Source organism: Micropterus salmoides, unplaced genomic scaffold (genome assembly GCF_014851395.1).
Source record: "Micropterus salmoides isolate LMB-PRFRI ecotype aquatic unplaced genomic scaffold, ASM1485139v1 Ms_hic_scaffold_11, whole genome shotgun sequence".
Lineage (NCBI taxonomy): Eukaryota > Metazoa > Chordata > Actinopteri > Centrarchiformes > Centrarchidae > Micropterus > Micropterus salmoides.
Genome location: NW_024040152.1, coordinates 12,771,062 through 12,796,002, shown reverse-complemented (window position 1 = coordinate 12,796,002; position 24,941 = coordinate 12,771,062). Strand labels below are relative to the sequence as shown.

The 24,941-nt window shown below is 40.1% G+C and overlaps 1 protein-coding gene across 8 annotated transcripts in view; it reads left to right on the top strand.

Moving 5' to 3' along the window:
- The window catches only part of arhgef1b (Rho guanine nucleotide exchange factor (GEF) 1b), a 45,764-nt gene that overhangs the window by 14,191 nt on the left and 6,632 nt on the right, over positions 1 to 24,941 (top strand). For 3 of the 8 annotated variants that reach the window (XM_038710976.1, XM_038710973.1, XM_038710975.1), the window contains exons 2-24: positions 3,808 to 3,894; positions 4,031 to 4,144; positions 6,275 to 6,373; positions 7,949 to 7,991; positions 8,122 to 8,227; positions 10,885 to 11,025; positions 14,405 to 14,434; positions 15,318 to 15,429; positions 15,651 to 15,723; positions 15,935 to 15,964; positions 16,403 to 16,603; positions 17,434 to 17,575; positions 18,714 to 18,725; positions 19,517 to 19,681; positions 20,913 to 21,103; positions 21,236 to 21,382; positions 21,786 to 21,868; positions 22,211 to 22,336; positions 22,483 to 22,597; positions 23,501 to 23,601; positions 23,776 to 23,850; positions 23,947 to 24,022; positions 24,730 to 24,897. In XM_038710976.1, coding sequence (XP_038566904.1) covers positions 3,844 to 3,894; positions 4,031 to 4,144; positions 6,275 to 6,373; positions 7,949 to 7,991; positions 8,122 to 8,227; positions 10,885 to 11,025; positions 14,405 to 14,434; positions 15,318 to 15,429; positions 15,651 to 15,723; positions 15,935 to 15,964; positions 16,403 to 16,603; positions 17,434 to 17,575; positions 18,714 to 18,725; positions 19,517 to 19,681; positions 20,913 to 21,103; positions 21,236 to 21,382; positions 21,786 to 21,868; positions 22,211 to 22,336; positions 22,483 to 22,597; positions 23,501 to 23,601; positions 23,776 to 23,850; positions 23,947 to 24,022; positions 24,730 to 24,897 — 2,401 coding nt within the window. In that variant the 5' untranslated portion in view covers positions 3,808 to 3,843. Of the gene's footprint in view, positions 1 to 3,807; positions 3,895 to 4,030; positions 4,145 to 6,274; positions 6,374 to 7,948; positions 7,992 to 8,121; positions 8,228 to 10,884; positions 11,026 to 13,943; positions 14,311 to 14,404; positions 14,435 to 15,317; positions 15,430 to 15,650; positions 15,724 to 15,934; positions 15,965 to 16,402; positions 16,604 to 17,433; positions 17,576 to 18,713; positions 18,726 to 19,516; positions 19,682 to 20,912; positions 21,104 to 21,235; positions 21,383 to 21,785; positions 21,869 to 22,210; positions 22,337 to 22,482; positions 22,598 to 23,500; positions 23,602 to 23,775; positions 23,851 to 23,946; positions 24,023 to 24,729; positions 24,898 to 24,941 lie in introns of those variants that run through there. The other 5 variants (XM_038710974.1, XM_038710978.1, XM_038710977.1 and 2 more) reach the window with 5 other exon arrangements.

The window sequence follows — 24,941 nt, the reverse complement described above, 5'->3', positions numbered from 1 at the left end:
GGTGGTGATGGAGCAGTGGATAAGACACATGCCTGTGGCGTGAGAGATCCGGGTTCGATTCCCACTGCGACACATCCACCAATGTGTCCCGGAACAAGACACTTCTCTGACCTCTGACGTGTGTGTGTGTGTATATATATATAGATAGATAGATAGATATATAGCAATAAGTTGCTTTGGATAAAAAAAGCATCAGCTAAGAGTAAATTGTAATTGCTCTTTCTGGTCTTACGTTATTGTAAATCTAATATTTTGTCTGTTGGTCAGACAAAACAAGACAATTAATGGGTCAGTTTGAGCTTTAGGATATTGTGAAACAACAAAAAACAGTGATTAACTGAGAAAATGATCAGCAGATTAATCAATAATGAACATTATCATTAGTTGCTGCCCTACTCACTTTTATTTAGTACTGACACTTCAGTTGACCCTCACGTTGGACCGTATACAATGTGACAAAAGGATAAGCCGGAATAAATTAATTGGAGAAAAGAACAAATGCACATTCTTCCATACAGGGCACAAAGATGGTTAGTTGGTCCAACTATTTTGATGGTGGCTTAATTCATTCAGGCAAAAATGCCACCCTCTAGGAGTAGTTTCAGCTTCTCAACTAAATTAATATCAATTAATCAAGAAAATAATCAGCAGATTAATTGGTAATGAAAATATATTTTTTAGCCGTAGCCCTGATGTGATTAATATGCTATGGCTTTTGCAGTCACCACACCAGAACACCCATGGGAGATACTGGAGCAACTGTTTACACAGCGCTCTTCACCACCATCAGCACATAAAATGTGGCCCAATATGTCACTTGTCTTGTGTTTAAACAAGCACAGTACATGACTTGTTAAAGTTGTTTTTTTTTTGGTTTTGTTTTTTCATTGTTGGGTTGGGGGTTGTTGTTTAAAGGCCTTCATTACATATGTTTACAGATAACGTAGGATAAACCAAGTAGGTGTGCCAACTGACAAATTAATGTAATATATACCAACCAAAATGTGGTATGTAAATTATGTGAATATAAGTGACAAGTTCCTCCTAACAGAGTTATTGGTCCTATGCACCTGTCATTAAGACTGCAAGTTGTGCAAGAAAACAGTTGAGCTGTAACGGTGAAAACATTTTATCTCTCCACCAGGAAATGGCTTGATGTGCTTTAGCAGCATTAGTCAGTTACAGCTGCTGTTGTCATGGTGACATAACTTTGTCTTTGTCTGGGTGAGGTGGCGTTGGCGGTTTCGTTTTGGTAAGGTGCTGTGTGTGTGAAAAAGAGGAGGTGTGTGTGTGGTTATGTCTGTGTGTGTTTACGTCAATGCAGATGTGCATGCATGGCTCTGACAGGCCTGTGTCTCTCTGTTTGGCTAACCCCTCCTACGCATGTTGCTCCAATGCTGGCCTTTCTCAACCCGCAGCCCACTCGATATGGCCATGAATGAACACATTTTGTCTCTCTCTCCCCGTCTGTCTCTCAGTTTCTCTCTCTCTGTCTCCCTGACCAACAGCTCTGCTTCTCTCTCTGTCTCTTTACAAGAACTCACCTTGACCCCAAAGGATTTGTTGGCTCTCCTGCCAGCCACTGTACAACTGCACACACTGAACTGGATTCAGGCCTTGAATCGCATGCTGGTCGTGTACACAGTTACATTTCCTTATAAACTCTAACCACTAAGTGGTTTTTCAGTTCCTATTTAATAACACTTAGACAGTGTGAATAATCGCACATTCAGTTGTATAATTAGTAATGTTCTGTGAACATGTACCAGACATGCTTTAAGTGACTTATGGCTATGGTTTGTATTATATTTTTTAACAAAGACAAATTTTTTAATTCTACTATTTCTAATTCTAATTCTCCTCCACTTCCACAATCTTTTGACACTTTTTTGCAAGGGTTGCTTCATCCTGGGCTTAGTGCCGCCAAGACGATTGTGATTGGCTTAAAGAAATGCAAACAAACCAGAGTTTTTCCCCCTATACCAGAGTGATGATGGGTTCAGCCAGACCTTTCTCCAGCGCTGCCACAGTGCTAAAACAGTGTGTACTTAGATCTGGCAATGCTTTTCTAGCTTTTGCTTAATAAAATTAATCAAATATCTGACAAATGAAGTTATTTTATCACTTTGATGCAACAATGTGAATCTATAATTGCCATAAAGCTGTTCTGCTCTGAGACTTCACCACATCTCTGACAGCTGACAAATGTTTTTTGTTTCAGTGATTTAAAAAAAAAACTTTACTTATACAGCACTTTTCCAAACAAAAGTTACAAGAAAGACAGTAGTTAGTTAGTTCGTCAGACAGTAGTAGTCTCACAATAGTGCAATAAAATAAGAATAAAACAAGACAAGTTAAAAATTACAGGATAAAAGTGAAAACAGGGTGAGCCTTATAAGTCATGTAAAAATGGACACAGACTCGGTGCATCTTCTCAGGCATTCCAGATATTTGAAGCCTTTACAGAAACGGTTCGATCACCCCTAGTCTTTAGCTTCGCCTCTGCTCAAGGATCTCAGGTTACATGAAGGTTTGTATCATCATATTGCCCAACCCTGTACTGAATGATAACCTTTAGGTACTGTCATTCAATACCACCATACAAAGCAGATATGAAGTTATGATATGTCAAGTTATGAACTCCATAAAATAACTTGTGATGAAAAATGCTACTTACACAGATTCTCAAGGTTTTTTTCCCTACAGGGACTGTTGGACACGATTTTTCTTTTGACTCATTCTTACACCCCTTTGACTCTGTACACACGTAGCAGTGGACAATGGTGAATGTTGTTCATTGTAGCTGTTGGTTTTGTGTGTGTCTGTGTATGTCTGTGTGTTAGGGTGTTCCCTTGTAGCGGCTCTAGGTCTGTGGGCTTCAGAAGACTGAATACATGAGCTATGTGTTATTTGGGTGTGTATGCGTGCAGGGGAAGTGGTGTGAGGTGTAAAGGGTGGGGGTAAATTGGTCACCCCTTCCGATGCATTTTATTTCCCATTCATGGATTTCAAAGACATAAACCTTTAATATCAGATTAGTTTAGTAACATTTTTAGACTTTAGACTTAGGTTTACATCATGGCAACTAGGGGAACGAGTGTATTGGTCTGAAAAACTATTTCCAGTGGCAAGATTTGGACAAACTTCAGCTAAAGCTCAAATTAAAAGTGCTGTTTTGCAATGCATGTTAAACACTGAATGTTTTAGTGTGGCCTGGGGGGAAGAGGGATGTCATAGAACTCCCCCCATCTTAATATAATACTCAAAATTATTAAGTTAAAACCTTTTTAATTGCTTCATTATAAGTTCATTATCATCAATGTCCCATTCCCAGTAGACTTAGGATTCAAGAGAGAAGAGGCTTTACTGAACACAAGTAAATACTGTAAATATTTCATGTTTTGGCACTGGTTTCCCATATGGTTATTATTATATGGTTAGTTGTCATTAAAAGCCCATTGTAATATATGATCTATGAGCTTTACCTGTGGCAAGTGCTTTATATTTCTTTGCATTGCTTGGGTTATAAATGGGATCCTACTTTCTTCAAGGACCATACTCAGTCTGACGTGTCGTGTCTCACTCTCTCAGAGGTGGGATTGGATGCTGAGGCGTTTTCTCTCTTTCCACTTATTTTTCTCTGGGAGAGTTCACTGTGTCCAAACCCTGATCTGGTTTTATGTCTGGCTCTGCTCAGCGGGAGCTCAGGATGTCAAAGAGGTAGCCTACCAGTTCAAAGTATAGCACATAATGCTTGTTAATTGTCTTGTTTTCTTCCTCCCTCCCTCCCTCCCTCTCTCTCCATAGCAGGGTGTGTTTGGGGCTCAGTGCTCTATCCCAGCCATGAGCATCATTGGGGCTGAGGATGAGGATTTCGAGAATGATCTGACTGACGTGAGTGAATAAAATAGTGGCATGTGACAGCTAAACGTCGTGTTATTACCACCTCTCAGCTTCATTTTTTTTGTTGTCCTTATTTCTATTTCCTCTTGTGTCTATGCTCTCTATATGTGTGTTCTCCCCCTCTAAGGTGGTGGATGACCAGTGCGCGCATTTCAACAATATAGACCAGCTGAGGGAGCATCCTACCCACCTGCTGGTCTTCATACAACATGTCATTCTACAGTTTGACCCTGCACCCCTGGTGAGAACTACAAGTCCTATAATGCAACAAACTGTCTACACAGAGTGCGTTTCAGCCGGGTTTTGATGGACATTAAAATCATTGAAAATATTCATTACATTAGCTTACACTATATATATATATATAAAATATAGTGTTTGGGGTTTTTTTTGGATAGTGTCGGTACAAATACAGACAGGAAATGAGGACAGAGAGATACAGAGTCTTTACCCCTAGGCCACCCAGATGTCTCCTCCAGCTGGAACTTGATAGAACTGCACGATTGTGGCTAAAATAATCATTAAAATGAATCTGCTGAATCTTAATGATTCAGTTGGTGATGATTACTCAATTAACAATAGAATATAATGTTATTGCACTTAAACATTCCTTTTGTTATTACAAACTGGGTCTTATTTTTTGTTGGTTTGGCTGTAATCTTCATTGGCTATGACAACATTTTGTTCACAAACTGAGTTGTGTGGCATCTCCACATTAAGGGAAGCAGAACGAGCACTGCAGATTTTCTGTGTGGTGACAAAACTTGGTCTGCAGCCAGCTAAGTTTGGGACACAGAAAATCACAGCGTCCTCAAAACAAAAGATCAGACAGTTTACATGTAAATAAAGAGTGCTTGATTTAAAAGTCATGCAAACATGATTAAGGATTAATTAAATGATTTATTTTGCAGCCATAGCTTGTATGAAACAGCACATATTCCCTATGAGTTTTTACTGAAGTGTGGATTAAAAGACTTTCCCCCTTGTGTGTGTGTGTCTGACTACATGTGTGTCGGTGCTAATATAAAGCATGCCTGTCCTTTCCACTTTGTTCTGCATGCAGACACCGTGACCCACTCAGGTACTGTTGCCTCCCACAGTCAATGACACCCTCTTTCCCTCACACTGTCCGTTATTACCCCTTTAACTCATGGAGGTCCATGTAGAGAATAAAGGTCAATCAGAAGTGTAGTGTGTCTATAGACAAGCATGTTAATTCATCATAGTTTTAAAAAACTAGAATCGTTGTTGTTGAATCTGTGGGATAGTGGTGTGAGCGCACTACCCCACATAGAAGACAGTTATTATGGTGTTTAATGGTAACTTAGGTATTTTTCAAACTGGACCCCATGCTTATGTATCTAAGTGACTAATGGGGACAACATTATTTGAAATTGGTACAGCATTGGGCAAGCAGTCGGCAGCAGCAAAACAGAGCTGCAATGTAATCCATGCAGGCAATTGTGCACTGTCAAAGTACGACCACTAAAGTGCTTGTTTTTGCCACTGAAAAGCTCAGATTGTTTATTATAAAGTGTCTGACACCATTATTGAAAGGATCCCTTTTTTGTTTAACCTTGAACAGTTGCTACATTGCTCCGTTCAAAGCATTCCATTGACAAAAACAGTCATTTAACCTTTCTGGTCTACCACTGGCCTCAATAGGTTTGTTTATCTGTGTTATTGTGTGACTTTTTTTTTTTTTAACCCTTTAAAACACCAAAATCACACAAATTCACAAATTCACTAACTAACCTTTTGAGGCAGTAACTCCCATGTTCTGTGAGGTAAAATGACTGTTTTTGTCAAGGGAGTCTAGTGGCTTTAAATAGAACCCTATAGCAGCTTTCTTTTTTTTAAACAAAAATTACTCTTCAAAAAATGTTGATCGTTGAAGAGGATTACATTGCAGGCCTGTTTCGCTGCTGCCGACTGCAGTGTGCTTGCTCAATACTGGACCAATTTCTAAAAAAAGTTGTCCCCATTTGTCACAAAGACACAAAAACATGGGAAAATAGGGGCCAGGTTGAAAAATATCACCTTTAATTAATTATTGAGATTGAGGTATGTGCATGATTATGGCTGAAATTACACTGACTATTATTTTATTAGATAATGTCATTATGATTAAACTACCAAATTAGTCACAGTGATTTGATGCAACGTTTATTCATTTTATGGCAGCATCTTTGTACTACATCAGGTGAAACTAAGTGAGTTTTTATACATTATGATATGCCAGTATATCATATGAGTGTGTGACCTAAATGGCACAGAAATTTAGGGATACATTAACACAGCATAGAGGAGATTAAAGGCTATTGAAAATCCTCAGCACTCACTGATCTTCTGTCTGTTTCCCCTCTCTCAGCTTTGTTACCTCCACGCTGACCTCTTCAAAAACCTCAGTGCCAAAGAGACCAAGAAGCAATTTGTGGAGTTCTACAACACTTTCTTGGACAAGGGTGCAGTAAGTAGCACACTGCGTAAGATATTGTCTGATTGTTACACCCACATGACTGCAGTTGAAACAAATTCAATTTACTGTAAACTTTAGGTTAAATAAGGATAATTATGATAGTCAAGAAAGACAGTAATGAATGTAGTGTGTGATGTGTGCAAACAAAAACACAAAGCCTTGTCTATGGCAGACAGAGAGGAGGACTTCTCACTGATAACATGAAATATTTGTCGTGCAACCTATCTAGCCTAAGTTTATGGATGTTATTACTGTATTTTGCTTTATACACACACTGTGACAGAGCAAGCAATAAGCAGTAATTTATGTGTCACTCTTCTTTGGATCCAGTACCTTATTGTGATTACCTTAGCAGATGTTGCAGATGCTATATGACTGTAGTTCTATAATTATGGACTTTAGGATTAAATCTCCCTTTAGACTTTTATGGCTGCTGGTTGTTTTTTTTCTATGTCTGTGATTTTTAGCTTTGGGGAGTTGTGTTAGTTAGTCAGATAGTTAGGGTATGAAGATTCTCTGTCATCCTGGTCATGGTTATCTGAGGAAGTGATAAATCAAGGGCAACTGGAGTTGATTGAAGATATTCGATAGTAAGTACTTTCAATCAATCAAGTCCAGTTCACCTTGAATTAATCCTCCCTGGATGTCGGTTAGTCACAAATTCTTGTTCTTTGGTGGTGTGTATTATATAAAATCAATTTAGAAAAATAGCACCTATTGCAGTAGAGACATTATAGCTTTTCATATTGTGTTGTATCAATAGGAATTTGATATACTGTGCAGCTGGAGTCTGTTCGCGGATGTGTGCTGGCTCTGTTTGCTCTGTCTATACTCTGTGTCTGTGTAGCATCCTTCAGTTTCAGTCTTTTTTCATCACTCCTCCCTGCACACCTGGCCTCTGTCACTTCTCTGTTTTATTTCCTCCTCAAAGTTCATGCAACGTGCATGTCTGTTACTGGCTCCCTGTTTGTCTCTCCGTCTGTCCGAGCCCACAGCTTCCTGTCAGGATCGTGGGAAAGCCCTTTTTTTTTTAAACCCCATTTCTTTTATAAGCCCATTGACTTAAAGTCGACCCATGTGGTTATTTTAATGTCACTGACCTTATGTATCTCCCATTTGGAATATGTGTCTCAGTTGTTTTTTATTTTTATTTCTAATGTTTAAATGACCCCTTGTGGGGATATGTAGGTACTGCAGCCTTTATTTGGATTCTAGTCAGTTGATAGCACACAGATCTTTCCTTGGGTTAACACATAACAAAGAAACAATTATCCATATCATATGCCAGTTTATTAGGTACACCTAGCTAAAACCAATGAAACAAATGTTTTAGAGAGGGGGACTTTAATTAAATTTGGAAGTTGTATCAACTTCAACAAAAACTGCACATTATATCTATCATTAAGGTTTACTACAGGACTATTGTATTAGACTGCATTAGTTTTAGCTAGGTGTACCTAATAAACTGGCAACTAAGTAAAAAATATTCGTTCCTCAGTTAAAAATACTTAACATTAGAGCCAGACTGATAAATCTTAATAAATTCTCTTTTGCTCCCCAAACTAGATTCTCAGAGTGGCAACACCACAGCTTATATCCTATGAATTGGGTAAGTTATTTTCCTGTATTGCATTCATCAAAAGTAATTTTATATTCTTTGCCATATACACATATCTGAGTCTTCTTCCCTGTATCACAACTTCTCATTCACTCACTTCTCCTGTCCCCACTTCCCATAGACCGAACCCGTCCAGATCTGCTCTCTGATGACACCCAAAGGCGTTATGCTCACGAGATTCAGGTCCTGCAGGCCGCTGAAGTGGCGAAACAGCTCGAAGATTTTAAGTGAGAATCCACATTCTGAACTCTAGCAAAGTCTTAATTCCAAATACTTGTAGATCCACAATATTTGCCTCTGGTCTTGACCACAGCACTCTGCTTTAGGACTAATGATTGACATGTTTTGATGGACCTTATGATGTAAGGTTTAATCATGAAGTGAGTACGCTGTAATGTCACTTAGGAATGTCTCTGCTGTATAAACTGTGCTCAGACCTAAAGAGAATAGGTGTGTATCGTTATTTTTCGTGCTCCTCAGAACTACTGAAATTAATGCTCTTCTGAGATTTAAAAAGATGGTCAGTTAACCAGCAAGGTCACTTTGTTTTGAATTATGGTTGGAGGAAAGTCAGAAAACCCAATGAGGGAGTAATGATGTAAGGTTTCATGACTTACAGCTAATTTAAATGACCTATGTCAGTTGTTTGTTTTAGTTTTTTTTTTTTTTGCATGCAGTAACCCGCTAACTACAAGTTTTTAACCATTCAACAATACAACGCACCATTTTGCAATTTTGGCTCCACCTTATGCTTGTTAATGTCAAAATAAACTTAATGAGTAATTTATCCCGGAGGAAGCAGTTTTTTGATCATATAATTTAATCTTTAAGCTTAATTAAAAAGCATTGCATGCTTTGATTACATTCATGTTATGATATATTACCAATTAAAATTACATCCAAATTGCACTAAGACCATCCAGCTTCTCACCTAACCTGTTTACTACACTAAAGCCCAGTTCACCTTACACGATTTTAAGCCTGATTTGCCAGCCTGTAAGCTCGGCAACCATCAGGCTGTGATCTTTGTAGCAATCCCTGCAGCCCGCTTGTGCTTTGTCTTTATAACTGCTATCTTTATAATAACAAACAACAGCTGTTTTGTGTGTAGGTTCGTGTCATTTCCCGTTTCACATTTCACATGTTTTCTTGACAAAACGTGGTTTGGATAACAGCCATCAGGTGACACAGACGTTTTCAGCTCACATTGTGTGTGACCCCCTCTCACCAATCAGTCACGTAATGTGAACACCACAGTGACTTCAAGACTCCCGTCACAAGACAGCAAGTTGTGTAGTCTGAACAGCATGCCGATCTGCCGACATTGAAAGTCATGTAGTCTGCATGAGCCTTAAGCTGATGCCAGTGACTGATGACTCGAGACTAGAGCCGCGTTTCGACCACAACTACCTGGGACTTTTAAGTCCCTGGATCTCTTTTCAAGGAACTAAAAGGTTCCTTCAGCCCACTGTTGTGTGTGTTTCCACTGTGGTCTTAAGACCTGCAAAGATTTGGCAAATTAACCAGGTGACATAGGCCTGTACGCCGTACAAAGTAATGCAGAGGCTTCATTATTTAGTAACCACTATCCATGAGCAAAATTCATAAATGAAACATCAGATTTGGTTGGAATATAATGAAAAACTACAGGCAGTGCTTGACCATTAAAAACTGATTTTTTGTGTGGGAGTATAATGGAGAGACACACGATAAAGTTTGTTACACGTTTAACCAAACTGGATGAAGCCATAAAGTTCTTAAAATAACTACAGCACAGAGAATGCAACCCAAAAATAAAATCATGACAGTTTGGAAGGTTATTAAAACATTTCCAGCCGACAAGAGCTGCAGATTAACTGGCCAGACTCACATCTGTGTCCGCCTGAGTGTCGGAGGAACAGGATTTTTAACATGCTTATTACCTGCTGTAATCAGCTGTTCCATTTGTTTTGGAGAAGAGGAAACCGACTTTGGCTCTGTATAAAACCTTCCTGGTTGATGAAAACTTAAAACAACAACTTTGGACCCAGTATTTAGCATAGGCTACCTCTATCAGCTGTTTGCTGTAAACCCACCACTGCACGCTGGCTGCTATTTCCGAGCAATACATTTAAAGCTGACGTACAATCTCAGACGGACATCGGCGAGACTTGTGTGCAATCTGACTATTGATTGTGATTTATTGGTTTGCAAACAAGGTGGGAAAGAGAGGAGCAGTCATAGAAGAACACCCAACATTCTCCAGTTAAAGCCAGTAGCCTCTACTCATTCATTCAGAATGTCACTCCAAGGCAAGCCCCACCATCCCAAAGTACCGGTACTTTCGGAAACTACTACCCCCCGAGCAGGGACTTTTTGGGGCATAAAATAAAGACCCTAGTACTAAATTTAGACCCTGGTCCCTTTGGTGAAAACGCAGTGAGTTCCGCTCTATCTCTTTCTCACTTTCTGTATAATAGCATTCTCCATGGTGCTTAGGCTTTGGCTTAGGTTTGTTTTTTAACCTGAACAAAATAACTTAGATGGGCTGCCTTGGATTTAGACGCACAGGAAAATGACCTTATCTGAGATTTCAGAGTGAGCTGATTTTTCAGGAGCAATGTTTTTAGTAAATCAAACCTAAAAAGACACAAAATGAGCAAATATGGACATCACGGAGAGGATAATAAAAATTTGTTTCATGAATTTAAAAAGTTTCTTTTCAGCAGCCACTTGGAACTGTTATGAATGGCCATATTTTAGGCACGGTACTGCACTGAGCAGCCCTCTTAATCTACATTATGGGTCTGCTCACTGAAAACATTCATCAGCATACCGTATCAGTCCTTTGTTTTCAGTATTAATCTTGCTAAACTCCTGCCTCCTTGTGCTTTCTCTTGCACAGGCAGAAGAGGATGATGGGTATGACACCCAACGAGGCTGAGCTTATTGACGTGGAGAGCCACTATCCCACCGACCGCATCCCGATGGAGATGAAGGAGAAGTCTGTAGCTGAGAACCTGCTGGACAAGATGTCTGAGACACAGTGAGAATTTCTCTCTTCTACTGCTTCTTACAGCACTAAAAATATGCATTAAAATGGAGCTGTTAGGAGCTGTTGTAGACATGAGTACTATTATTGTGTACCTTCCACAGAATAGCAACAAGGAAGGAGTTATTTTGGGTGACCAGGGTTCCTGAAGTATGAGTCACATTCATTTTCGTCATAGACATTGTTAGGTGACTGGCAGTTGGAGAACTTCAAAACCTTGAATGGACATGAAACTCACCCAGTTGAATCCTCAGTACAGTAACTGTTTTAGAAAATATGTGGTTATTTGAAAAAAGGCATTAATGTGCTAGCCTGTGTACATAAAGACACAAAGAGAGAGGTCAGCTGCGACTCCCAAGGAGCATTTTTTGTGTATGTACTGACAACGCTTATTTAAAGCAGAAGATTACACTTTGTAGAAACCTGATACATTCAGCAGTATAAATGGGTTTGGAATGTGGGTCAGTGTTTGGATGACTGTAGTAAATAAGGTGCCATTTACTGCAATTTGCCATACCTAACTGACAAAAAACAAAGATGATTTCTCTGAAATGAAGCTGAAATAATTAAAACTGTTTAGCATTACATAAACCTATTGTATTATCAAATTATCCAGGACACTCCATCAAGGTTGACTTTGGTCCCTTTTGCATTAGGGATGTGAATCTCTCACGTCGCAATCTGATTCTTATTCAGAGGGCTAAGATGCGATTGTATAACAATTATCGATGCATTTTGATGCATCAGAATATCTGATTTATATGCATTATTTATTTTTTCTCACTGAGTGACTTCTTGCTGCTATTAAAACAGCGTATTTGTAGAGATGCATAAATAAAATTAACAGATGTGTTTTAAGACAGTTTTATGAGGCCAAATGTGAGCGTTTGTTCAATCTCCTGGGAAGGGATGAAAGGACAGCATTTTAAGTAGTCGCAGACCTCCTCCCCATGTTGAGAGGTGGTTTCTCTACTTTGGTGTAAATGGCCTCTTTCACTCCTTTCAAACCATTTGTCCTCCCTGGGGAGCATAAAGAGGACACAGGAGATTGAGTAAATGCTCACATTTGGCCACATGTGACAATGCCAATGACGGTCGTTCAGACTTGACCTCAGGTGACTCCAGTGACCATAATGACTGCCATTACAACAGCCAGGAGCACTAATGAACCACGGGGTATCCATCAGCTTGATAATGACCCACAGAGGTTAAATAGCTGGGATTCCCTAGTAGTCAGTCAAAATTGAAGAATCCTCTTGTATGAGAGACGAAACGTCTTCATGTATCTTCAGCCGAGTCCAGTTGCCCTTGATTTTAACCCACATTGGATTACCATCACCGGGATGACTGAGAATCTTCACAGACAACTTTTGACCATATGCTTTAATTTGTTAACACTCTATTGCATATTGCTGTGGTACGGTGCATATGTGCAGTGGTTTTCTTGTGATCTACAATCTAAAGTTTATTAAAGCAGCAGGTTAAAGGGGGGTGGGAGATTCAGTTCTGATTACTGACTTTTCTGCATCGAGACATAATCTTTCCAGATAGAATCATGATGCATCTAAGTATCAGTTTTGCCCCCACCCCTATTTTGCGTATTCCTGTTTTAATTTCCACTGCATCAGAGCAACTGTTGATATTAGGCGCAAAGACAGATGACTGATTAAAAAATTAAATGCAATTTTCACACACAAGAAAAAACAGGGATTTTATGAGTGAGGATATTATTAAAAGAAGACTTTTTGAAATATTAATTGCACAGTAGGGAAAATACAGTCTCTCTATCACACACTACTCTTTAACCTGAGAAGATGATTGGTCGGTCAGATAAGTTGGAAAAGCGTTCTTTTTTGGATCTGTTCCCTCTAAAGTTGGCACTACACTTTTTTACAAAGCTCCATAGTGGGTATATTCAACATACGCTGTGTGCACATAACCAATCTAGTGCAAAGCACACAGAGACAAATACAGCAGGAGATGAAATACAAGCTCACTGGACTAGAAAGCCGGAGAGGGAACAGTGATTGGAAGAGAGTACAATAGAGCAACAAGGAAATGAAGAGGCAGAGAGGAAAAGATGGAGTCAGCAGTGCCACGCTGGCAGGAAGGCTCTCCCCTGGCATTTTGCCAACCGAAGGGAGGGGAGGGGTGTTACACCGTGGAAGAGTAAAGGGGAGAGAGAGGGCCAGAGGGTTATCGATGCTGGATAGCTCCTGCCCTGGACACGGTTAAACAAAGAAAGCAAGAGATCTGGGTAAAGTTAATCTATCCTTGACCCCATGGCAAACTACACTGTGTTATCCTCTACAAGAAGCGAGTCAGACAGAGAGGGAGAGGAGGCCAGGGAGAGGGCAGAAGACTGTCTAACTTCATCTTGTCAGAAGGAAAAAATGAACAACAGAAATGAAGGGAGATGCACTCGTCCTGTGGATATAACTACGCTGTCAGTGGAGACGCACACAGCCTGCAAAGCAGTCTGTATCAAAGACATGATCCAGCTTTTGACTCACTCAGTTTCTATCACACAGTTGGATCTCTATCTCCAATGCACAAAGGATACATTCAGTTTCACTCTATTCGTTCCCCCTGACAATCATCTCTCTATTCCCTTCACTCTTGCTCTCTCCCACACTCTTGCACCCAGTCACCCCCATCCAGTGCCCCCCCCCACACACACACACACACACGACCACAACACAGTGACCTCGCCCCAGCTATTTCTTATTGGCCTCCCCGGTGATGAGAATGAGGCAATGGGACCATTTGATTGGATTATGCAGGGAAATCCCGGGGAAACCCTCCCACTCTTTATGTTCATAGCAAAACATGAGTATCCAATTTCCACGATCTTGCCTGCATGTTGCATCAGACAAAAACAGGGTTAAATAGACATTTCCGCTGTGCTGGACCATTTCCCTTTACAGGCAGCTTACTGGAGAGACAAACCAGAGCAGAAAGAGTTTTAGACAGTCTGGAGACAATACTTTGACTCACAGTGCAAGTTGATTTTAAAATTGTTGTTAAATTGGGCAGAGGTGCATCTTTTGATGCATCTTTTACTTTGTTGATTTTTTTGTTTTGTTTTGTTTTTTACTTTCTTTTTTGTGGAAATTTTAGAATATGTTCAATAGCTTCTGCTCTGAACACAACAACACACAGTCAGTCAGCTTTGAGTTGGATCAGGAAAAGCTTAGTCGCTTCAGATTCCACCGGCCCAAAACACACTTAATAATCAGTCGAACAAGAGAAAGGAAAAATGCTACTTAAAAAGAAGAGGTGAGCCTGATGCTGCAAGATGAGCAAGTCTGTTTATGCTTTTGTCTCTTTCCAACAGTTACATCACTGACACCTGTCTCTTTTTTTTCACCAGACTTTCAATTGTTTCTGACGAGGACAAATGGTGAGTTTTAGAGTTTTTTTTTTAAATGAAGTTTAATTATTTGCATGCGTGTTATGTTTGAGTGGTTATTTGTGAACATGGAGCTGATTTGATCTCTGCATGTCTTCTTCAAGCCTGGGTGTGGTCAAACCCCAAGATTTTTGCATACTTTGTGTACAAGTATATTTTTGTACTTTATTTCAAGTGTCACTTTCCTCTATAACATTATCTTGTAATGTGACTGAAATGCATTCTTAAATTTGTATTTCTTGATTAATTTGTTGCACATACAGTTAGTTATTAAACTCTGTCATTCACAACATGGGTTTTTATACTTTTCTGTTCTGGTCCTTGGTCTGATTAAAGTTCTTTATGTTGCATTCAATGTATTCAGACTGCATGATCTGTAAAACTGTGACTGGAGATGCAAGACACTTAAGCTTTTGTTGTGTGCACATCCCCAGATGCTCCTCCCTTTAGTCTTTTTTCCAACTCTTATTTTCAACTCCTCCTTTTCTTTTTGTGTCCTATTTTTCTCTGCTCCCTCCCCTTCTCTTTCTGGACATCTTCAACTCTCCACCTCCTCTTACCACTTCCCTGCGCCTGCCCATCCTTATTGTCATTCCCTCATTTGCACCGTCCATTTTGTCTCTCAGTCTCTCAGCATTATCATCAGCGACACCAGAGACTCTGTAAACAAGTCTAACCAATTTTTATACATTATTGCAGCCTTTAATGTGAAATATGCTAAGGACAGATGCATCTATAAAAAAGAAAAGATTCATTTGGCTCAACCATTACCACAAATTTAAGTTGAATAAAAAAATCATGAAAAAAAAAAAAGAATTAACAAAAACGATTTTTGATATTATTAATTCATACCTTTCTTGAACTTCTCCCATAGCCAATCCATCTTTTCAGCAGTGGCCTTCTACATGAAGCACCTTGGTGTTAAAACCAGGGCAGTTGACAGTAAGAAGTCCAGAGGAGGCTTCTTCAGGAGACAACTAGTAAAGGTAAGCTACCCTCGCCTATATAGAGGGAAGACACCCCTTCCTGTTAGGGAAACCAAACAAACAAATATATCCGTAATCAAGACAAGTCAACAAATGAGTTAGTGGTAGGGCACTGTAGCCAAACCTTTGTGGGGAAGCATTTGTACTTTTTGCAGTTGTTGACTAGTTGACTTCTTTTTCATTTGTCCTTCTCTCTTACTCCCTACGTGTTATCTTTCCAGAGTAAGAAGGATGAACCCACAAAGGCCAAACCCAGAGGATTTCCGGGGATCCACAGCTGGATTGCAGGCAACAGTATGTATCTACTTTTGTGTCTTAGCAAACATCACACATGAACACATATTATAATATCTTAGAAAGCATTTATAATCTCTAATTTTACTTTAGATCATATTAATTATGTATTATAGTGATATTTAAAAAACTATATGTAGTATCTTTAGATATTGATGCCCATGAATGGTCTGCATATGAGAACATGTCCTGCCCTTCTTTCCTGTTACAGCTGAGGTCAAACCTAAAACGGAGGCTGAAGGTACTAGTCATCCAGAGTTTCCAACCCCCCCCTTTTATCTATAGAATGGTCCCATCCCTACTAATCAACCCATAAGCATGTCTGCATGTCCAAAATCAAACTGGGAGGGGATGTGGGGTGGAGCATTGTTTAGTCAATTCTATGTCCCAGGGTGGTTAGATCTAGTGGTACTGTATATTTTATAATCACCACAAAACCTCACACATTGCGCACTCATCTCATCTGCAGGGTTGTGGTGTCCTCTTGTACCAAACTAACCCTCTCATTTACTACAGATGCCCTGATTGCACCATAATCATCCTGTCTCTTCGTCTATCTCACAAAGTCTCTGCACCTTTTTCACTGTCTAAAGTGCTTTTGGGTCATTTTTTTCTGCACCTGTTTTGCCTATAGTTCAGCTTGGGTAAACTTGTCACACTCTCCCCCAACCCTCTTCAGTGGAAAAGGAGAAAGTAAATCCTGAGCGTAAGGGTCTAGCTTCCGGAAGAGGCTCCTTGACTGAGCCTGCGGCCCCTTCCCTCCCCAGCAAGAAGTCTGGTCCCAGTGGAGCCCCTGCCTCCGTACCTGGGTTAGAGATCTGTGACGGCTCAGGCAACAACATCAGCATCCCCAACATCCCAGAGACTTCACACACTGATAGTAAGCCTGTTTATTGACTAGACTGTGCTACGTGTGTGTGTGTGTGTGTGTGTGTGTGTGTGTGTGTGTGTTAATTATAATCAGTTGATAAATTGATGAATCAAACAAGAGTGTAGCCATGCTAAAGGTTCTGTGAGGCTGTACTGGGGTCAGCGTGCTAACTTTCTCACAATGACAATGCTAACACTTTGATGTGTAGCAGTTATAATGTCTACCATGTTCACTGTCTCCAAAGAGTAGAGTAGAATTCTTCATCTGGAGACATGATTGTTTGGACAGAAGTTCATGACAGTCCATCTAAGAGTTATTAAGATATTTCAGTCTGGACCAAAGTGGTGGATTAACCGGTTTTGTCATCAGTAGAGCCTTGCCTCTATTGAGGTTATACATTCAGAATTTTAGACAGAGGCATTAGGAACTCTGATTGGTTAAGGAGTATAATTAAAGGCTTATCGGTTCACATGAGGCTGTAGACCTTTTTGCATGTCGTTCCCCATCACTCTCTTTACTTATGTACTGGTACTTAAATAAAGTAACATTTTCAACGTCTCCTCAAAAGTAATGGTGCATTTCCATTTCAAAAATTTCATCTTTAATTTATCATTTAAACACAGATTAGGAAAATAGAAATAGAATGATCTTCTTGATTTTTTTCAAATGCATAATTTAATGTAATATTGAATAAGCAATTAATAATTGCTCTTTTAAATGTGTTAGTTTATTACCTTTATTACATTTGTTAATTTACTGCATAAAAGCACCAACTAATGATGTTTCAGCTGAAAAATTACAATACATTTCATCTCTCGCCCCCTTTCCTAATTTTCCAGACCTCTCAAGCAATCGTTTAGAGCCTCCAACCCTGTCAGACGGGGGTGATGTGTCCCCTGTCGGGCTGGGAGGAGGAGTGACCGTCGGGGAGCCCCTCTCACCCAGCGACACTACCACAGAGGAAAATCTAGAGAAAGAGAGGTGAGGTGGTAATAAATACGACTGCATCCAGGAGGTGACACAGTAAGAGAGAGTAAGAAATGACAGGATTAGAGATTGTAATGGGATTATAATTAGACTGGATGGGAGGTGTTCAGTGTAAAGACTGTGTAGACCAAACAGCCAGGGGAAAGGGGGAAGTGAAACGTGTCTGTAGTGCTCAGGCTGAGGGAGCGTGGTAAAACTCCCCCAGCAGTCTGTCCCTGCTGTGTGCAAGCTTTTGTCATGCTGCCCGTTGCTCGCTAGCTAACAGAGCCTGCAGTTTTGAGAAGGACCCTCACCAGGTGAACTCCGACCTAGTCTTCCCGTCCAGCCCTCTGCCTTCCCTCTCCCTCATGCCCCCTCTCCTTTTTCTTCTCACAACGGCATGTGTGCTCTCTTCCTAATATATTCCTATATCATTCTGTCCCGTTCGTGTTCTTTTGTGTGTGTCCTGTTGTGCATCTCGTAATGTTTACAACAGAGCTTCATTGCAGTTTTTGTTGCATATAGGCATTGTTTGTGCAGTTCTGACTATCTTGTTTTTGTATTGGATTCAGGTACATGTAGCTCAGTACACTGGCGATTTCTCCTACACTGAGACATTTGTAATTGTTAACGGTTATATGGCACTGAGTACAGATGAGCCTTTCTATGCTGCAACTTTCTACCCAGTAAACAGGTTTGGCATTTAAGTCAGCAATTTTAGCTTACTAAAAAATGTTAATATTTCATCTGAAATTTGGCAAAGCTTTAAAAAAATGTGAAGATTAGCAACTTAGTCTACAGCTAAGTTTTACAAAGTAGCTTATCTTCACATTGTGCTGCTATTTACTTAGTCAAAGGTGAACTATGAGTTTTAATTTGTTTTTGTTGCTCGCCCCGTGTGCTTTTCAAGGTGTCTGTGTCTATTATGGCGACGGCCCGTCCTTTGTCCTGCTTGTCTCCACAGTGTGTGCGGTTACACGTCGTACCAGGGGCTTTGGCATCGTATTGGGCATGCTACTCTGACAGTGGTTCTGAAAACATCTTTAGTATATCGTGTTGGGATTTGTATTTTGCATGTTATGGTTGCTACTGTGGCTTACAATAGTTGTTTAAAGGCGAGTGTGTAACGCTGTGGTGTCCCGTGTTTTTACAGACGGAAGACAAGGTGGGTGTCAGCGCCTTGACAGAGTCATGGACATGCTTCAGGCCATATACTGATCACACAACACACACACATACACGCATACACCCCTCACACTGAGCCCTGCTATCCTGATGCATAACACAAACAGTATGTGGCTAAGTATCATACCTGCTTGTGAAGGAAGTAGAATACGTTTGATTGTTGAGGTCAGTTGGATTATTTATAGTTGATGTGAATGCAACTTGTGTGGATTTGGAGAACTGTTGACATAAATTACCATTAAAGTTGCCAAACTTAAAACAGACATCATGTAGAAACATTGCATGGCTTCTTTCTTAACATACTGTTGTCATGTCTACAGTATACGAAGCATATGTTTCATTGTCTAACTAGTATGTATGTCATGCATATTCACTTTGCATAGTCACTCATTTACTCTCTTTCTCCATCTTTTTCCTTTTTGATCAACTTCTTTTTTTGTATACATCCTGTACTGCTGTACCTTAAATTATTAATCCTCCTCTTTACCCTCATATATAACACCAATGTCTGTGCATGCTGACTGCATATGACTGGTGTTATTTTCATTGCCTTTTGGTATCTCATCTTTTCATTCTGTGGCATCTCTTTATTTCCTCCTTTTATACTTTTATTCTTGTTTTCTTCTCCCCCCTGTGGCCTCATTTTCCCCCCATCCATCTGTCCTTCCTTTTTCCCACCTTCTTTTTCCTATTCCAATTCCTCCTTGCTTCTCTTCTGTCCCTATATCTTCTCATCCCTCCCCCATCCTCTCCCACCTTCCCTCCCTGCAGTAGGAAAGTGGCGCGTAGCGAGAGTGCCCGTGTGGACCGGCACTCCTCTCGGCGCCGTGGCTCTGCCCGGGCCAAACAGTCTCGCTCCCGTAGTGATGTGGACCTGCAGCCGCCGTCTACTCTGACAACAGCACCTGCCCCGCTCATCCCCCAGCTTCTCCATCCGTAAGATGGACAAACCCCCTCTTAATGGCTCTCTGATTGGAGAGGTGCACAGCAGGGAAAGACAGGCTGTCAAACACTGACAGGATAAAACAGAATGAGTGCAGCAGTCCTGAATTAAGCAGAAGGCAGTTAAACAAAATAATTGGTAAGACAGTAATGAGAATATTGATAGATGGATCAAACAAACCTGGCTTATTCGGAACCATTTGGTAGATCACTTGTATATTTCAATTAATCTTTGTGTAAGCGATTTATTTTTAACGGGCAGTTGTGCATTGTCTCCTGTAGACGAACTAAATCAATCAATCTGACCGACAGGTTTACTGACTCAGACACTGTCTGTAAAAGTTGAACTGTGCTGTGACCGACAGGGATCGACTAACAGTTAAACAGCACTCTCCATTTTCAGTTAAATGTCAGACATTTAGCTCTTTAGGGGGCTAACCACTGGGTAAGCATCAGCTTACCCTTTATCAAGGGTTAGTTTGCTGTTAGATAAGTATAAATACTAATACTAATAGTTAGCTGGACTTTGTCAGGACTCAGAAGTTAAAACAGTAAAGGATTCTGTGTAAGCCAACAGAAGTCAAGTTCATTCAAAGATTTCAATACATTTCTTTGTATTTTTTCTTGAGCAATCCTTGCAATGGCAGCTGCTATCATCATGTAGGCCCAGTGGAGAGAAGCTTTCCAAAGTACAAGACTGGTAGATTAACAAGGCAAAATAACAGGACAAAATAAACACAAAGTTTTAGTGGGGTGGATTAGAGCTACCATCATGTGATGGTTACTATGCAACAGAAAACTAAACCATTAACTGTTATTTGTTTTGTAAGCTATCAATAGCGAGTTAGTTGGCTGATTTTGAGGAACAATCTTAACATGTAACTACTTGCTGCTCATGTGAGGCTCTACTTTGATAATGTATCTAAGCTGCAGAAATAAAAACAGGACATTGATCGATAGCTTATCCACTATACCCTCTAGCTAGCTATTTAACATCCTTCCATTATCTAATGGTAAGACAATGTTGAGACAATAATTAAGACAGCCAGCTGTTCTCAGCTTCTGTTGTTCCATAGTCAACAACCTCCACTAGTGCCGCCACAGTGTGTGTCACATCACTTGATAGCCCCCTGGATTGTACTTGAATTACGTCGTGGGTCATACTTAAATTATGTCATAGTAACCAGTCTAGATTAATCGCTCTGCCGCTTCTTTCATTCTTCAGTTCCGATGGACCGGTTTTATTTCCTGAAGGGCCTGGCCACTCCCCCACCAGCCCCTCCCCACAGCTGGAGGAGATAGAGCCACGCCTCCTGGAGTTTGAGCAGGACCCGCCCAACTGGAGAGAGTTGGCCTCCTCTGAAAGCCTGTCCAGTCTCAGCAAGAAAGAGACCAAGAGGCAGGAGGTCATCAATGGTGAGTAGAGAGATGAAGCAGCACATGATGAAAAGGAAACAGATGTGCAGATAAAATGAGGTTGCAGGTCATCCTGTTGTGAAGATATTTTGGGCATTTCTTATTCCGTTTCTACTCCCTTTCCCCTCGCAGAGTTGTTTGCAACTGAGCATGCCCATGTGCGGATGCTAAGTGTCCTTCAGATGGTCTTCTCCAAGCCTTTGGAGAGAGAGGAGCTCCTGACCTCCACTGAGCTGTCCGCCATCTTCCCCAACCTGGATGAGATAATCGAAATGCACTGTGAGCACTGCTGCAAAGAGACGTTTTCTTACTCATGTTTTTGAATGCTCCCAGAGTAAGACAGATGATCTGGGAAGCTAATGCTCTTCTTACACACAACAAGTAAACGTTTATGCAGTGAATCCAAATTTGTAATCTGAAATCCATTTGGGCAGATAATATGAAGCTGCTTAGTTGCCAGAGATAAAGGACGACCTGTCTCTTTGAACAGGATATAAATTGGTGCACAGTCGAGAATAATACAGAAGTCAACAACAGTTACATCACTCACAAAAATATCCTTTTTTAAAATTGCCCATGACAGAGAACAGTGTTTTAGTGGTTGGTGACCTTTGTATGAAGAAGAGCTGACTGTATTTTAAAAGTGAAATGTTTATTTGTTTGTCTCTGGCTGTGAATCCAGATAACTTCTACGAGAACCTGAAGAAACTGCGTTTGGAAGATAAATTCATAGTCAAATCCATCAGTACCACAGTGCTCAACAGAGTGAGTCATCATAATTTTTCTCTTTATAGCATCCTGTTTCTCTTTTCTCCCTGTATTTGTTTTGCTTTTAGGAAATCTCCAACTGATATGTGCTGACAATTAAATTCAACATAATTTGGCAGTAATTTTGCCAAAATCAGATTGCTTTAACAAATGCTGAAAGCTTTTTATCTATATAAATGCTATAAGAGCTAGACCATTATATTAGTCTGTCTTTCCAACTATATCTCCATGTGCCCTTTTTTTATTCCTCTTGGTCTTTATTTCTGGCCAGCACAACACTGTTATTTTGTGTGTGTGTGTGTCTCTGTGTCTGTCTGTGTGTGTGCATGCGTGCGCTAGTTTGGAGGTACAGAGGGGGAGTGGTTTCAGAAATTGACAGCCCGGTTCTGCAGTCACCAGTCGTGGGCCTTGGACCAGATCAAGAGCAGACAGAGGAGAGAGCCACGCTTCAACTCCTTCATACTGGTACGATCTAGAGTTTATATATATATATATAAAAACAGAAAGATGCTCATGGATACATTCACATATGCATGGACATGCAAGAAGACACAAAAGTGGTCATAATCATGTGCTCTCATTCTGACTTTGTGCGTGTCTTTTAATCCCAGGAGGCAGAGAGTAAGCCCCAGTGCCGCAGGCTGCAGCTTAAAGACATAATTCCCATAGAGATGCAGAGACTGACCAAATATCCATTACTGCTGGAGAATATTGCCAAGAGCACAGGTGTGTGTGTGTGTCTTATGCCTATTTGTGGCTCACTATGGCCCTGGCAGAATTGTAAACATGAGATCATGTGTTTTACTGATGACAGGTGACTTAATTATTGCTGATTATTAAAATGTATAAAGTGCAATATCCTCTTATGCTTAATTTTATTTCATGGTATTGTTATAATGAATACTGTGATATAATCATTTTTTTTACAAAACCTTTGGCTAATTTGTTAATGGATCAATGAGTAAAAGGGATATAGCTGATATTTCAGCAAATTAAATACTTGACCAATCAAGCCACCACTATTACATATTTGATGCAAAAATCATATAAATATCCAATATTACCTTAAAGCAGTCCTGCTCATCAATTTGCAGCATTGCCCACAGCAGTATTATACATCCACTGATGTTTAAGGGATATCAACTACAGTATAAACAATATTGTTATATATTGTTACATGGTATATATCATCATATTTCCTATAAATCTGGGTTTGTGTAAAAAGGCAAAGGGAAAGGTGCATAATCCACTAATGTCTCCACATCCGGTGTTTATATAGATTTTGCATGCTGAGACATGGACTTAAATGTTTTATGGCATATGGCAGCCATATGATAATCCATGTGTTTGTGTAAGTATGTAAATTATGAGTCAGTGACACATTTTTAAATCAAAATGCAAACTATTATTATGCTAATGTTTTAAGCCATATGTGCCAATCTATATCATGACACAGGATAAATGTGGACAATATTTGTACAACTAACTTAAGCACTCCAGCAAAACTTTTAAACAATGCATTGCAGTTTGTCCCAGATTTTTGTGTACACCCATGATTTATGGCTTTTGTTTGGGCTCTGCTGTGAAAGCTGTATTTTCCTCAACTCTGTGTTTTCTGTCTCTCCACAGAGGACCCGACAGAGAGGGAGAGGATCCAGCAGAGCGCAGAGTGCTGCAGAAAGATCCTCAACCATGTCAATGAGGAGGTCAAAGTGATGGAGAACCTATTGGTGAGAAACACACAATCCATCACTCAACACACTGTTTTGTTGTGATTGAGCACCAATTGGACTCTAGCAAATTCATTTTGAGACCTCTGAAGGTCTCTGCTTGTTAGACTACTTATACTTCAGAGCCGTGCTGTCTGTCCTCTGTCTGACCATGACCTTTCTCTCTATTCCCAGAATCTGAAGGACTACCAGCGTAGATTGGACACATCAGGGCTCAAACCCAGTATTGAGCTTTATACTGAATATAAGGTGGGTGTAAGTTCTGCAATCTACAGACTTTAGTTCTTCAAGATTTTTATGGACATTTAAGACATGTTCTCATTATTCTGCCTCTGTCTTTCCTAGAACATCGACCTGACTCAGAAGAAGATGCTATATGAAGGTCCTCTGACCTGGAAAGTCACAAAGGAAAAGGCAATTGGTAAATATATGCTTGCTTGTACATCACATGCATGAAAAGTGCCAGGGATTAGTCCTACTTGTTCTGCTGCAGAAACAAGGACAAACATTTTGACATTTTAGACGTTTGCTGGTTCATTTTTGGACGGTTATTCCTTTATCTGATAAATAAATATAATTTATAAATATAAAAAACCTTAGATTGCATTTTATCTGTTTCCAAAAGGCAAATGCAGGTTTGTTTTGGGATATTGAGAAAATCGCTATCAGATTTTTCTATTTTCATTTCCCGTTTTCAAATTTGTATATTAAATTTGCTACAAAATGAAACCCAGCTGCAGTGTAGGTGCTTTTTTTTTTTTTTTTTTTTAAGATCTCATTTGCCCCATTGACTTCCCTTTTTTACATCCAGTTCAGTACAATAACATAACGTTCAACGTTATTTATTCCTATATGGGCAATTGTATGCAGCAGTTTACTGCCTGGATCAACAGATGCACACACAATAGAAATGAGAAGAAATCAAAACTGCTGTTTATCACAAAACAATCAAGGCCATAAGTATTAATATAACGATTTGTGGAATTGGTATAATAGTATATAATGATAAAAAAGTAATGAAACCATATGCATAAAACATTCCCTGTGTAGAAAACAGATAGCAGACGACCTCTCTATCTAGCTTTCTTCCACCTCATTGTCCCGACCCTTCTCCTCCCTGCCTCTCAGAGGTGCAGTGTGTATTGCTTGGAGACCTGCTGGTGCTCCTCCAGAGGCAGGATGATAAGATGGTCCTCAAATGCCAGAGCAAGAGTAACATTGCCGTGCAGGAGGGCAAGCAGATGCTGAGCCCTATTATCAAGCTGGACTCGGTCTTCCTACGGGAAGTGGCCACAGGTTAGCCGCACACAGTTGTTTTACAGACAAGTACAGTAACTTCA